This window comes from Leptinotarsa decemlineata, unplaced genomic scaffold (genome assembly GCF_025532065.1).
Source record: "Leptinotarsa decemlineata unplaced genomic scaffold, Ldec_3_MD MMD2_tig00005002_RagTag_RagTag, whole genome shotgun sequence".
NCBI lineage: Eukaryota > Metazoa > Arthropoda > Insecta > Coleoptera > Chrysomelidae > Leptinotarsa > Leptinotarsa decemlineata.
The window spans coordinates 154758-170295 of NW_027412614.1; the positions used below are offsets into that span (position 1 = coordinate 154758).

Genomic DNA, 15538 nt, shown 5'->3' on the forward strand with positions numbered 1-15538 from the left:
AATTAATTTTTTTAGGGAATATGAAACCAAAAGTTATGAAATGGCGAACATATTCGAAACTATCAAATCAATAAAAATTTTTGAGAAAGAAGGTTATTGGCTCCCGACTTCTCCATGTTTATACCAAAAAAATGTAGGTTTTGAGGGGACTTGTTCTTCCAGTTTGTGTCTGAAAATAATCTCTGCATGATCTACACATCTTATTGGAGAGTTTATTTTGAAATTAATTACTCACTTTCTTCTTCCTTCGGAAGTTTCCAACACTTTTTGTATGAAGATGAATAAGGAGAAAGTCAAAACCTTTCTTTGGATATGGTTGAGAAAAAATTGATATATAAATATCTCATTAATCCCTCTGACATTGAAACACATCTTATGGACCGACGAAAATTCAATAAAAACACAAAGAACCTACTAAAACTCATGAAACTGATAGCGCACAATTAAATAAAAAACAACAGTTATACTTAGGAAATATATTAAAAATATAAGACAACTTTACACGTAGATTTGTTTTCAGCTCTCTTCTCGGTTTCTTTGCTCAAATCGAAACCTTACTGCTTGCACAACAACACCCTGCTCTTTCAGTTTATCGAATTCGTTGACGAAATGATAGCAACAGACGGAATAAGGATCTACGTGTACGATCATTTCTTTCAAAGATTTGGCTTCAAATAGTACCTCAAACAGTCTGTGTGATAGTTGCGTCCAATCAATTGATAGTACCTGAAAATTGAAATAAAAATATAATCAAAAAATAATAAAGCAAAATTCTATTGAAAACACTTGTCCCACACCAAAAGAAAAATACTGACGCTCGATGCGCATTCCGCTAATCCAATTAGCATCATCATGAGGAGTTTTGGTCATCTCCTGATGATTTTACTCATTTACCATAAAATTTATTGAAAAATAACATTGTGTTGTTTTCGAAAGTTTCTTGATTTTCTGATTCAATCGAATGATATAAATTTAATCAACAGTGGGGTCTCTTTGGATATAAATGAATAAATGAAAAGACGAATAAATGGATGAATTATCTAAGCACCAATTTCAATTCTCAACAAATTTTCTAGATAACATTTTGGTGTATTTTTGAAATAAGGGTACTTCATTTGCGAAAGATAAAGATGTACACAGGGTATTTCAAATTCGATCCTCACCATTGGGATCTCGGAAACTATGAGAGATATGAAGATGAATAAATAATAGCAAAGTTGCGCATTCACTTGGCTAACGATACGCCGTTGAGAAAGTTCTGAAGTTTCGAGTATATCCGCGGAAAAAACAGAAATTTCGGAAAATGGCTTTTATTTTTTTCTGGCTTCATTTTTCGAAGATTTCGAAAATAAATTGCACTTTCACATCGCGACTTTTTTCCTGCTACATAATGGTGTTTTCAGATTTGCTACCCAACGTTTCGTCTTCCAGCCACCGTCATCAACTTTATTTTTTATTACGGGTGCTACATTGGATTCTTTCGGTTTTGAATTGAAACAGATTTAACCTTTTCAATGATGTATCATAAGTTATCATTCTTTTTCGAAAAATTGGAAATATCGAAAAAAAAAAATTATCATAATAGGCTTTGTCTTTAATGTTTCTAAATTTGACTTTCAATTTGTTACACTCAATGATATTTCGTAATTGTACAAGTCATTGAATTTTTGACGAAAAATGGCTTTCACGAATGAAGAATAAAGAGATATGATACATATTCATTACGAATATACGATAGAAACAGTGTTAGGACATCGGAAATGTATTTAAACGACAACTACATCGAACTATGCTCAAGTTATTGAGTCAAAATCTGACCGAGTTTGGTCCGTTTTAAAAGCCAATGAAAAAATAGGGAGACAGAATTAGCAATCAAAATTTGATAAACGAGGTGTCTATGAGGTGAATTAGACTGTGTGTCCTTTTCAATGAAAATAGAACTTTGAGCAAATAACAATAATTTCCCGGGTTCATATTTATCTGCAAATTATTTTTATTGTCTAACTCACCTCATACATACCTCATTTATCAAATTTTCTTTAGTCTCGAGGTCCATTCAAAAATTCAATAACTTGTACAATAACGAAATGTCATTGAGTGTAACAAATTGAAAGTCAAATTTAGAAACATCAAAGTCGAAGGCTATTATGATAAGAATTGATGTTTTTCAATATCTTCAACGTCGATACGAAACGAAACGTCGGATAGCAAATCTGAAAACACCATTAGGTAGCAGGAAAAAAGTGGCAACGTGGAGGTGTAATTTATTTTCGAATCCTTAGAAAAATGATGAGAGAAAAAAATAAAAACCATTTTCCGGAATTTCTGTTTTTTCCGGATATTTCCAGATATTCTCGAAATTTCAGATCATTCTCAACGGTATATTCTAAGTCAGGTAAATGCGCAACTTTGTCCCAATTTAACCATCTTCGTATCTCTCTCATAGTTTCCGAGATCCAGTAGTGAAGATCGAATTTGAAACACCCTGTATTGTCATAGGAACAATGAGTAGAATCATGAATGGTTGATAAGTAAGTTTTGGTATGGATTTTGATCAAGTATCCTTCAATTCCATTCATTGTTTGAATGAGTATATACTTTGTTTCAGTATCGTACAAAAACTGATATTTTGAATTGTTCCGAAGAATATATTTGAGTCAATGGGACAGTGTATAAGTTTGTCTCACCTGTAGCTTCGTGAAGCGTCGTAGCAGAGCTGGATCAAAGAAAACTCCACATTGATAACATGCGTTTCTGTAATGATATAGATATATCCTTTTTACGTAAAGATTTAGATTTTCCAATAAATGATTGATAGAACAGGGAAACAGTTCTGGGGTACAACCTATGCTGAAATCATCGAGTTTTGATAAGCAATCCATCAGCTGGACCACTAACGCGTTCCTCATGTGCCAAGTAGAACTGTAAATAACAATATAGTAAATTAATATTATAGTTATCTGTACAACAAAGATGCCTCTGCGGCATCTCATTACCCTTACATGTATATGTACAATTTGCTAATTACCTCAAAGAAACCAAGCTCATATCTACACTCTTGCACAATTACGCATGACCAATCATTTCAAAATTAAGTTCACATTGAATGGAACTGTGTATTCGATCGATCCAGGTGTAATATGCACTGTTTGCAATAGTAATAAGGCCGAAACTTCATTTCATATCATCTTCGAATGCACGATTTACACTGTTATGAAACAAAACAAACATTCTCATGTTACGTTCATTTATATTGAGTGAATGATGGTTAGTATAGTATATTATACTTTTAGGATTTTATAATCCACTGTTGTTAGCAGATTGTTATTTGAATAATTTATCTTTATTCGTATTTATATTTTTTTTTTGTATTCTCACACACACATATCTACTTTTTGCTGTAAACCCGTTTTTTAGCGACAATAAAATTATTATTATCATTATCATTAAATGAAAATACGAAAATGCCTGCTTGTTAGTGCAGTATTAGAATAAAAAATAATGACATGTGAAAGATTTTCATCTGAAGAGCTCAAATATCCATTTAAAATACATGGTTAACAGAAAGTTATACACAAAATTCATGAATCGAATAGTTTTCATTTTTTCGAAAAACGCTGGAACACGTAAACTGTTTACGCTTGAGGAAGCTATTGTATAGCGAAACACATGTCGCGGTTTTTGTAAAACCTTTTACAGTGAAAATCATATAATAAACTGTAATAACCTTCAAACAAATATATTCTATTGCATTTTTAACATAAATCTCAGGTTGACTCTATATATACAGACTTTTCCAAAGCTTATAATAGGGTCAACCAAGATATCCCAGAATCCAAATTGATATCTCTTGGTTTCAACGGTCATTTGTTGAGTTTGTTCAAGAGCTCCTTGAATGGGCGAATACAGTGTGTGAAAGTGGCGAATATATTTCACATGCAATTAATCTTTCTTCTGGAGTACCACAAGGGTTACATTCCGGCCCACTTCTCTTCAATTCATTTATAAATGGGAATTAATTTTCAATCTTTAAACGTTCTTCCAGTTTGATACATGATAATTTATACACTCCCGATTTTTCTGAAAATAAACTTTTATCTATTTACTATTTACACCTTTATTGTGCAGAAAATTGGAAATATTCATAGTGAGTTGGCCTGAGTAAGTTAAAGTTGTATACATTTTTTGATAATAGAGAATGTATTAGACTGCTATCGTAATCATTCTTGACGGCTATATGTTTTATTATGTTTAGTTCTTCATTGAAATTCGCATCTGCTAAGAGAACATTCATTAGTATGTGGATTCTACTGTTGACTGCTGCTACTTTGTGCTGATACGGGTGGGTGGACGAACTATGAATGATAATTCATAATTGAAAAATCATATTTATCGTTAACTGTCGTTATTATCGTTATTACCGTAAGCAGATTTATATTTGCTGTGTCACGTCAGGATTGATAGGCCTTTCTACCAATAGATTCTCTAAAAGAATACTCGTTTCAATCGGAGGAATACTGGGAAACATATTCTTCACATCGAATGAAATCAATTCGGCATCATCCGGGAGTGTAATATTTTGAATTTCATTGATCGAATGGTATGAATTGAGCTTGAAGAATTTATACCTTTCAAATAGGCAACCATAAAGACATGATGTTGGGAAATGAAGAGTCGGGGCACTATGAAATAAGCTGCGATCGTTACAAGAAATATATGGATCGGATTAGGCGAGACATTATAACTCGTTTCAAAGAACACGCACCATATATCCGATTTCGGAGACTAAAATTATTTAGTGTCAACACGCCTTGAAGAATGGCCATGAAACAGATGAGAAGTGCCTAAAACTGTTGAGATATGAACATGACACTAGATTTTTTGAAGGCTTTTTAAACTCTGAAAATAGCAGTGTGGCAAGAGAACTATTAACAGTGACGAAGTTTCATTCCAAACAGTGTACCCTGTTGGAAGTTGATAGAGACCAGCTTCAGAATTGGGAATCAGTGTACTTTGTCTCCTGAATACATCAATTTGGTTGTTGAAACGCACGCCGAGAAGAGTCATGCAGTTCTGATGTCTGCGAAAAGTACTTGTTTTGGATGAGAATGTAGATAATTCAATAATCAGAGTTGAGTCCAATATCGCATTTGTAATTCAGCTTCGTACCACTGATGAGACCTGGGGTATCTCGAAAAAGCGCTGTTTTGTGTTGGAATGCGATGCTTTGGTATTGGGCTCGGGAGTCAACCATTGAAAAATATAAAACAATATGAATCGGTGTGTGAAAAAAATGAGCTCCAAGCCCTGTATACAAATAATATCATATAAACATAGTGCAATGAAAGTTAAAATGAAAGTGAGTGAATGTATATCTGCGAGTAAAGAAATAGAATAGATATAGATGCAGAACAGAATAGAATAGAATTTCGAAATTTGGTTATATAATATACAAGTATTTCTCCGGAATAACTAAACCAAGTCGATAATTTGGTATTATTCTAAAAATAGGCAGCTTTCCCACAATTCAACCTATTTCAGAATCAGCATGAATTGTAAGTGAACATGAGTATTTACATGAAAATATGGCAGTACTACAAAATCAATTTGAAAATAAATGAATCGAAGAGTTTTGTATAGAAGTGTATAATTATGACTTCTTACTGCAAAGCGCTTTCGACTTTCGTCATCATCAGTGCTCATCTGGAAGTGAGTAATCTAATTAAAAAAAAAAGTTTTTTGTGATTTTTTTTTTATTATAAGGTTATGAATTTAGGAAAATTGTTGATGATTAGTAACTCGTTAGGTAACAGGAAGTATCGAAAAAGGAGGACATAGTACATTTGTAAGATTTGATTTGTATAAAACTAACTAGCCTTATAACCAACGGAATACATGTGAGAGATTAAGGCCATGTGGTTAGGTCAAATTGTAATATGAATGAAGGACAACTAGCTACATAATGTGTCCAGTCAAGTGAGGAGTAATCCATTCTGGATTTCAAAAATGTTTTGTTGTGGGGAAACCAGTATAAAAATATATATATTTTAATAATGGGAAAGCATTATGAATTGTAATCTAAATTAAAAATTTATTAATTAAATATATAATTTCATATTGGCTTCCCCACAACAAAAAATTTTTCAAATCCATAGTGGATTACCCCTCAAGTTGGTACCATTATTTTCAATACGACACTTGAGTTGATACATTCTGTCACAAGTTGTCCTTCTTTCATATTACATTTTGACCGAACCACACGGCCTCAATCTCTAACATGTATTTCATCGGTTATTAGGCTAATTTTATACAAATCAGATCTTACGACTGTACAATGTCCTCGTTTTTCGATACGTTCTGTTACCTGACGAGTAAGTAATCATCAACAATTTTCCTAAATGCATGACCTGAAAATTAAAAAAAAAATTCGGAAAAAACTCCTTTTTCAATTAGATTACTTACTTTCAGGTGAGCACTGATGATGACAAAAATCGAAAGCACTCTGCAATAAGAAATTACAATTATACACTTCTATATAAAACTCTTCGATTCATTTATTCAAAATCAGCTTCCCAAATCTATTAATTTGAAAATATACTATTCAAACTTACTCTGATACACTCAACTGCTCAGAGGGTGCTTCGCTTCCACAAACAACCGGAACAATGTACAATGTCCTCAAGTTGTTGTTGAATGCTAAACGATGAAAAAACTCGATGGATTCTTTCAAGCAGTCCATCGATGAAAAGTTCAAACACACGCCTACTTTTTTTATAGTTCCTCCAAGTACGCCACTTAAAAACCTGGCACTGTCAAGTTTATCAGGTATGAAGCAGATCCTCAGGGAGTCCCAAAACCTGGAATAAATCAGACGTGAATGAAAACTGTTGGGATAAAAATTTTAACGAAAATACAAATTTAATATTATCCTTTCATAAACCTGGCTTAGACCTTGATCCCGCTCAATTCGTGAACCTAACATGGAGAGTGACTGGAAAGTACCACTATATCCTCCAATTATACACAGCGCTTTCCAGTTGTTCGAGAAGTAAAAAGTATGAAATTCAAAATGAAGGTTAAATTTATCGAACTCGATATTTTCGAAGACGAAGTACTTGAAAATACATACAGGATCAACCGGAAATGAACCCGTCAAGAATTTAGAGTGGTACCCTGTATATTTTTTGACGATTCGATCAAATATAAAATTCTCTTCTCTACTCGATGATATAACACATGCGGCCATTTCCATTCAAAATGGTCGCCTAGGAGGCATTTTCTGAAAATTCATTATGGCGGAACTATGACGTCAATCACAGAAATATTGTCAAATAATTTGATCTGATCAATATTCAAAAAATCGAAAATCTGAAATCGCTCACTAATTCACGATATCTTTCCAATTTTTTTTGAATGTCATATTTTACTTAATTCATCTCGAAAATCTCAGAACGTAATTTTTTTTAACTTTGACATCGATGTGTAGGTACCTCTTTTGCTGCTCTTTATTTTTCTCTGTCAAAAAGTGGGTAAGTGCTTGTTAACTTATTATTCATTATATATATTCATTATACTATATAGCATTTTTGACATTTTTTTACTGGTAGACAGAAATAAGCAGCATAGTATCCTCGACATTTTTTCGTGATGAACAAGTTACAGTTCGATGTTCAAAAAGTATTACTTCCTAGTTAAGACTTTCGAAATAAATGAAGTAAAATAGCCAATTTTCTTGTACTTGTGATGATATACTGTTTGGAACCTTTCATCTAATAATGAATATTACTGAAGTCTTTCCCAACACCAAATCGTTATTTCAACACCTCGACACGTGTTTCGATCACCAAGTAATCGAAGATCGAAACACGTGTCGAGCTGTTAAAATAAAGGTTTGGTGTTGGGAAAAAACTCCAGTAATATACATATTAATTTTTTTGTTAGGTAAATGGACTAATTCTATTTGCACATTTTTGTGGTGTGCACATTTTCTGCTTCCGAAGTATGGAATATCCTGTTTATATCTGACATGTACTTGAATTCATAATTTTTTGCTCGTGAGCATTGTGCTTGATGAAATTCAATTTTTCTGTTCATTGTGCTTGGCAAACTTGATTTACTTCAAGAGTTTCGGCAATTTTCAGGCGTTGCCACGTGTATTTCGGGCTTTAGAATACTTGGCTTAAGTAATTGCGGAGCATAACTTCAACTTTCGAGTTGCGCCTAATTATTCACACACTATCCCTTTTGTTTAAACTTTAAACAGGAGTAGCTATTACCCGTAAAAGGTAGAAGGGGCAGTTGAATGATTTTATTGAGGCCTACCGAGCAGGCCGCCAGCAACGTATTAAATTCTACGGCGATATATCAAAACTTCTAAAAGTCAATTTTGGAGTACCACAGGGTTCAGTTCTAGGTCCTGTATTATTTATTATTCACATTAATGATATGACTTTCAACGTAATGAATGTGTCTCCTATAATGTACGCTGAGGATGCAACTTCCTTGTTGAGTGATACTACGCCACACAATCTACTTTCTAAAGCTAATGCATCTGAAACCTTTTTAGCAAACTGGTCTAGAAGCAATTATCTCACTATAAATGATAATAACCAAAACGTTAGATTTCTCAAGTAAGAATAATATAAAAAATAATGAACCAGTCAAGCTTCTCGGAGTGTATTTTGTCTCATCTCTGAATTTCTTTTCACAAATTATCAAAGCGAATATACATGTGTATATACATGATGAGACAACTCAGCAACATAATAACAACGGATTGTTTGAGTAGCGTATTTCGCCATTTTTCACAGCATAATGACATATGGACTAATAGTGTGGGGTTCATCATGTCATCTAGATATAATATTCAAACTACAAAAAAAGTAGTAAGAATCATGGCACAGGTTGAATTTGACGATCATTGTAAACCTCTTTTCAAAAATCTCCGTATATTATCTCTGCGATCTTGCTTCATATATGAATGTTTGTGTTATGTTGAAAATTTAATAGGTGAAAATGAACTGCTTGAGCAGGAGGACATACACTACCATGATACCATGGCCAAAACAAATGTAAGGCTACCCAAATAAAGATTAGGTAAATCGCATATATATATATATATATATATATATATATATATATATATATATATATATATATATATATATATATAAATATATATATATATATATATATATATATATATAAAATCTAGAAAGGTTAATGCAGTCAAGCTGCTGGAAAATAATTCCATGAAAATAAAAAAATGAATAGATGAGTACTTTTTGATCATTCCCATATTGATCTCAATTTAAGAGCCACCGGTACACAGCTGTTTCAGCCTATTGGGCATCGTCAGTACCGGGCAGGCATTCCTCGATTCAAGACAAAATGAGAAAAACCAAAAAAAGTACTTGATGAAAATAGCTGCGTAAACGCAAGCGAAACATAAGTGGAACCACCTATTGGTGGATATGTATATATACAGGCTGATTCACGGTGGATGGCACATTAGACGTTTCTGGTGAACCAGACAACGGATCACTTTGAAAATTTAATGGAGGGCATATTCGGACATTCTCTAGCCAACTAAAATATTTTCGACAATGCGGTGTTGCCGCTTCTATTAGAAAGCAGTAGCAACTTTGATTTTTCAAATGGAACACTCTGTATATAATATTATTTTTGGAATCTCCAACAATTGCCCGACAACTTTTTTTGATATTTCCCTATACCTATCTGTTACCGTTTTCGAAATAAAAATTAATTTCAATTTTTTTCTTCGAAAATCATAACTTCTAAAAATGCCGATATCTTTTAGTTAAGAAGTACTATGATATCGAAATTTGGTTTGGAGTTAGGTGATAGTTGGACACTTCCCACACGTCAGCCTAATCTCCGTTACTTCAATACAGGGTGGTAAAAAAATACAGTTTTTTCGTTTGCTTGAAAAAGTTGCTGAAATTTGATTATTTTAAATGGAACACCCTGTATATTATTGAAAATTCGGAAAGCTGCTGAAATTTGCTTTCTTTCTATGTATATCATACCTATACCTAACCAGTCAAGTTTCGGACTTATGAACATTTATTTGTGAAAATGTTCCTTCAGAATGGTATTTCCATGCGTTATTTGGTAAGCAGGCCATGATTACTATTTGACAGTAGCGTTGTGACATTCTCCTAATAATATCGACATTTTCGTCACTTCAGAAGATGCAAATACCTTCAAAACGATGGAACAAAACTATTCAAACGATGGAACAAAACTATTCAAACGAAGTTCTTATGAATTTGTTTATTATTTTTGGACAGTGTGACAAAATTATCAGCAGAACATGTAGAAAGTTCAATGAAATATATCCGAATCTACCGCCAATGAACCTCAAGAAATTTATACGAATTCAGAACAATTTCAATGCATTTGGATCAACTTTAAAAGCACCAAGAAACTTCCCTCGACCCGTAACTTTCGAAGACAACCAGATTAATGTCTTAGCATATTTTCACGCATTTCCCGAGTCATCGATAAGAAGTGCTGAAGAAGATTTGGGTATAAAATATTCATCGGTTCAAAGAATCTTGCGATGACATAAAATGCATGATTATAAATTCACCAAAATTCAAGCAATGAAGCCTCAAGATCCTCAACAGAGAGTAGAATTTTGTGAAATGTTGTTGACACGCATTCAAGAAGATCCACTTTTTTTAAATAAAATTATTTGGACTGATGAATCGAAATTTTCGAGAGAAGGAATTTTCAATAGAAAAAATCGTCATTATTGGTCCAGTGAAAATCCTCACGTCACAAAAGAAGCCGGATTTCAAGAAAAATTTAGTTTTAATGTCTTCTGTATGTTGATGGACAACAAATTGAGGTACGTGATATACGAGGAGTCATTAACATCCAGAAGCTACCTGAATATTTTGGAGAATACTGTAGGCAGTTTCGTGGATAATCTGCCACTCGAAGATTATCGAAACTGTTGGTACCAACTAGACGGAGCTCCTGCACATTGCACAAGAGAAGTGAGCGCAGAACTGGATAGACTATTTGACGATCGGTGGATGAGGCACTTGAGACCATGGAATTGGCCAGCGAGATCACCCGATCTTAATCCATTAGATTTTTATTTGTGGAGAATGTTTAAAGAAAAAGTTTACAAAATACCCGTGCGTTCGAGAGATGAATAGTTAGAAAGGATTGCCCAAACATTTGAAGATTTGGATCCCAATGAAATCAGATCTGCCACCACGAAAGCAGTCAACACCCGCATTTTAAAGTGCTTGGAAGTGAACGGCCAGCGATTCGAACATATTTTGAAATATTTCACATGATTGTTTTACTTTTTTATAATTATTCATATCAATATTTCCAATTTCAAGTTTCTTGGTGCTTTTTTAAAGTTTATCCAAACATATTGAAATTGTTCTGAATTCGTATAAATTTCTTGAGATTCATTGGCGGTAGATTCGGATACATTTCATTGAACTTTCTACATGTTCAGCTGATAATTTTGTCACACTGTCCAAAAATAATAAACAAATTCATAAGAACTTCGTTTGAATAGTTTTGTTCCATCATTTTGAAGGTATTTGCAACTTCTGAAGTGACGAAAATGTCGATATTATTAGGAGAATGTCACAACGCTACTGTCAAATAGTAATCATGGCCTGCTTACCAAATACCGAATGGAAATACCATTCTGAAGGGACATTTTCACAAATAAATGTTCATAAGTCCGAAACTTGACTAGTTAGGTATAGGTATAATATACATAGAAAGAAAGCAAATTTCAGCAGCTTTCCGAATTTTCAATAATATACAGGGTGTTCCATTTAAAATAATCAAATTTCAGCAACTTTTTCAAGCAAACGAAAAAACTGTATTTTTTTACCACCCTGTATTGAAGTAACGGAGATTAGGCTTACGTGTGGGAAGTGTCCAAGTATCACCTAACTCCAAACCAAATTTCGATATCATAGTACTTCTTACTTAGAAGTCATGATTTTCGAAGAAAAAAATTGAAATTAATTTTTATTTCAAAAACGGTAACAGATAGGTATAGGGAAATATCAAGAAAAGTTGTCGGGCAATTATTAGAGATTCCAAAAATAATATTATATACAGAGTGTTCCATTTGAAAAATCAAAGTTTCTACTGATTTCTAATAGAAGCGGCAACACCGCATTGTCGAAAATATTTTAGTTGGCTAGAGAATGTCCGAATATGCCCTCCATTAAATTTTCAAAGTGATCCGTTGTCTGGTTCACCAGAAACGTCTAATGTGCCATCCACCGTGAATCAGCCTGTATATATATATATATATATATATATATATATATATATATATATATATATATATATATATATATATATATATATATATATATATATATATATATTATAAATGTGTTACATTGATTTCAATGTAACACATTTATAATATATATAACTATTTATGTATGCATTGCACGAATAAATTCTATTCTATTCTATTTTTATTTTCATTTGTAAAAATTGATCTGCTTCAGGATTTTTCACCTGCACAAATTAGGATACCTATCGGTATACTTCAAGTTCTCCTGAGATTTGAAAATTGAGCTGTCACTATGATATGAAAAAAAAATTACCAAGAGTAATCATAATATTAAAATTCCCTCACCTGGGTTGAAAATAGTTACTTCTCCAATGCCTGCAAGTAGCGGATGCGTTCAATCCATCTTTTCTATTCAAAAAACTGAAAATTTCCGTCAGGACCAAATGTGGCAATTCAGCCCAGGGTTTCGACTCTATTTCTTCCGTGAATTTGTTCTTTTTGTTTTTTGAACACTCAGAGTCCTCCACTAAATTCATTCCTAGGTAAAATAATCTATTAAATATCATTACATGCTGATAAACCATACAATTTCAGAAACATGACATACTCACCAAACCTTCACTAGGAATGTCTTATGTCAAGTGCGTATTTTTTTACGAAACACCATTTCAATCTGAATTAACTATTATTCGATTTTTTTTCTCACGAAAGTTTTGAGAAAATTATTCCTTGTCTTCGGCTCGTTATGATGTTCACATTTCCGATAATAATCAAGTGGTATTGAAAATGTAAATGAAGTTTTATTTTTCATGAAAGACTTAACAATCCACTCACACAGTAGATACAAGTAGAACGAACATTAGTTAAATGATCTGAATTTGATATTTATTGATATACCTCGGAATTTTAATTGCAAAAAACTCGCATGAATAAATATATTGAAGAACATGACAACGACAATCATTTTATACCAAATTAGCACATTCTCTTCCATTTTACCTATGAATTGTGACATCATCGCCTTGAGTTTCCAGAGAAATGATTTCTTTCAGGAATGATTTCAATTCTTCAAATTTTCGATTGTTAGATTTAGTTAGGGAAATGTGTATGCCTTCTTGAATATAATATAAAATAAAACTATTTCACATGAAATAAACAAAAACTAATCTCTCTTAGAACTGTACATACTCCTTTCAATTTAAATGTGAACTATTAATTGAAATTTCCCAGTACTGTCTACAAACTTATTGAATTAATGAAAATTTTACTGAAAAAAGACATGTGTTTTTAATTATCTAGTATACCTATCAATACAAGGCTTAGCTTGGTAGGGCATATATATATATAGTGTTTTTAATTATCTAGTATACCTATCAATACAAGACTTAGCTTGGTAGGGCATATATATTGAATATTTATAAAATTGATTTTTGTGAACTGGGTGACACAATGGTAAAATAATGTCGAAAATTCTCTGTTGAGTTTTGATACACATCAATTATAATAGCAATCACCTAAGGAAATTCACATTTGTCAGATGGTAGCCTATTCAGTGTCGACAGTGAATAATAATTCTCATTTCCAAATAACACGATCCATATGAATACTTATTTTCGAAATTCAATAAAAACTTACCCTCAAATTTTCTCTTCTTGATGTTACTCTCCTCTGTGATTTCACTTCTGGATTTATTGTCCATTTCTCACAAATTTACAATACAAATTTACAAATAGTTACAATACCCAACAAGTAATGTCCAGTACCAATTCGTAGAGGATTTCAAATTTATATTTATGCTGATTTGATAATTCAAACATTTACCTGACTACCTAAATATATGATTCTATCGGGGTTCATGGCCTTGCCTGAAGAAAACCTTTTACCCAAGGGCGATGCTTTCTTCCTGGATAGGCTACCATGGGTAGAGCAACAAATCATTATTAATAATGAATCGCATTTTTCACTTTCTTTAAAGTAAACGAAAATTTCGTTATCATTATTTAAAAAAATATTGAGTCTGAAGTATTAGGATGTGATAATGTAAATATTACACTGATAATACCATGCCGCCTTTTTACAGTGTCCCATATATCACATATAATTACCTCCTGCATTCAAAATCCGTAGTGTCCGAGGTTGTGGAAGGTATATCTCGTTAATCGTATACCGAAATTTTGTCCCCACAACAGAGTTTTTACACCCTTGTTCTGTGTCAGTGTTACTCGTACATTCGAAAGTACTCGAGAGGGCATTAAAGTCTCAAATAGTATCCTTTCTCAACACTGATTGATTATCTTCCTGAGGAGCTATCTGGTTTCAGATCGAGCAACAGCTGTACTACCGCGTTGACTAATGAAATAGGGAAATTGATGAAATTAAGGCTACCATTCTAGTAGGTATTCCTAGATTACACCAAAGCGTTCGATATGTTAAAACACCAATTATTATTAATAGCGATTCTGAATCACATTGGCTTTTTGACACCAGCTTGTGATTTGATAGTCATTCTTGATGGATAGATATCAGCGCGTAGTGTATGAAAATGGGACATCCACACCGCTATACGTTACGACGGGTGTATAGTTCAAGTAAACGATATAGAGCAACATCCTTCCAACATCTCCCCTTTAATAATATAGTTACGAAGCTAACTAATTTCGTTATTCAATAATCATTTCTGATTATATACCGGGTGTCCCAGAGCTTTTAGGCCAGCAGATATCTCAGTCACCTGCAGAAAAAAATTGAAAAAAAATATGTATATCATAGAAGACCACCAGCACTTTCATGTAGCAGAGCAAAATCCACCCCCTCGCGAGCAACCCCTGCGAAACCACCCCTAACCAAATGGCAACCCCATGTTGTTTGTCGTTCAACTGACAGCTCTTGTTATTTCTCAACCAACGATATATCATAATTGTTCGAGAAAATTGAATACGTTAGTGGGTACTATTAACTGGACTGATCGAATTATTCTGCATTGTAGACACCAGAAAAAGTGGACGCTACGCAGAAAAAGAGGCGATAATATGTTAGAACTTTTTGTGCTTCCTTTCATTCCTCTGATATCTGGATGACACATTGCCATCAGTCGTGATATTGTTGTTGTATATCAAAATGCCTTTTACCTTCAATCCCAACGAATACGTTGATATGCTTTTAATTTTTGGTGAATGCCGAAAGAATAAACGTGCTGCGGAGAGGCTGTATGGGCAGCGC

At 33.1% G+C, this 15538-nt stretch overlaps 1 protein-coding gene across 1 annotated transcript; it reads right to left on the bottom strand.

Moving 5' to 3' along the window:
• Positions 1 to 450: 450 nt before the first annotated feature.
• LOC141484185 (uncharacterized) lies at positions 451 to 15158 on the bottom strand. Its single transcript, XM_074179277.1, has 4 exons — positions 12665 to 15158; positions 6612 to 6857; positions 2688 to 2922; positions 451 to 726 (listed from the first exon to the last, which is right to left on the bottom strand). The coding sequence occupies exons 1-4, from the start codon at positions 12901 to 12903 to the stop codon at positions 517 to 519; spliced, it is 930 nt and encodes a 309-aa protein (XP_074035378.1). The 5' UTR covers positions 12904 to 15158; the 3' UTR covers positions 451 to 516.
• Positions 15159 to 15538: the final 380 nt, after the last annotated feature.

Excerpts from the sequence above, each read along its gene's own strand:
- LOC141484185 (XM_074179277.1), bottom strand. The coding sequence starts at position 12,903 with ATGGTTTATCAGCATGTAATGATATTTAATAGATTATTTTACCTAGGA. Across the intron at positions 6,858-12,664 it reads AGTAACTATTTTCAACCCAG|GTTTTGGGACTCCCTGAGGA; the intron begins GTGAGGGAATTT and ends GATTTATTCCAG. Across the intron at positions 2,923-6,611 it reads GAGCAGTTGAGTGTATCAGA|TTCTACTTGGCACATGAGGA; the intron begins GTAAGTTTGAAT and ends TGTTATTTACAG.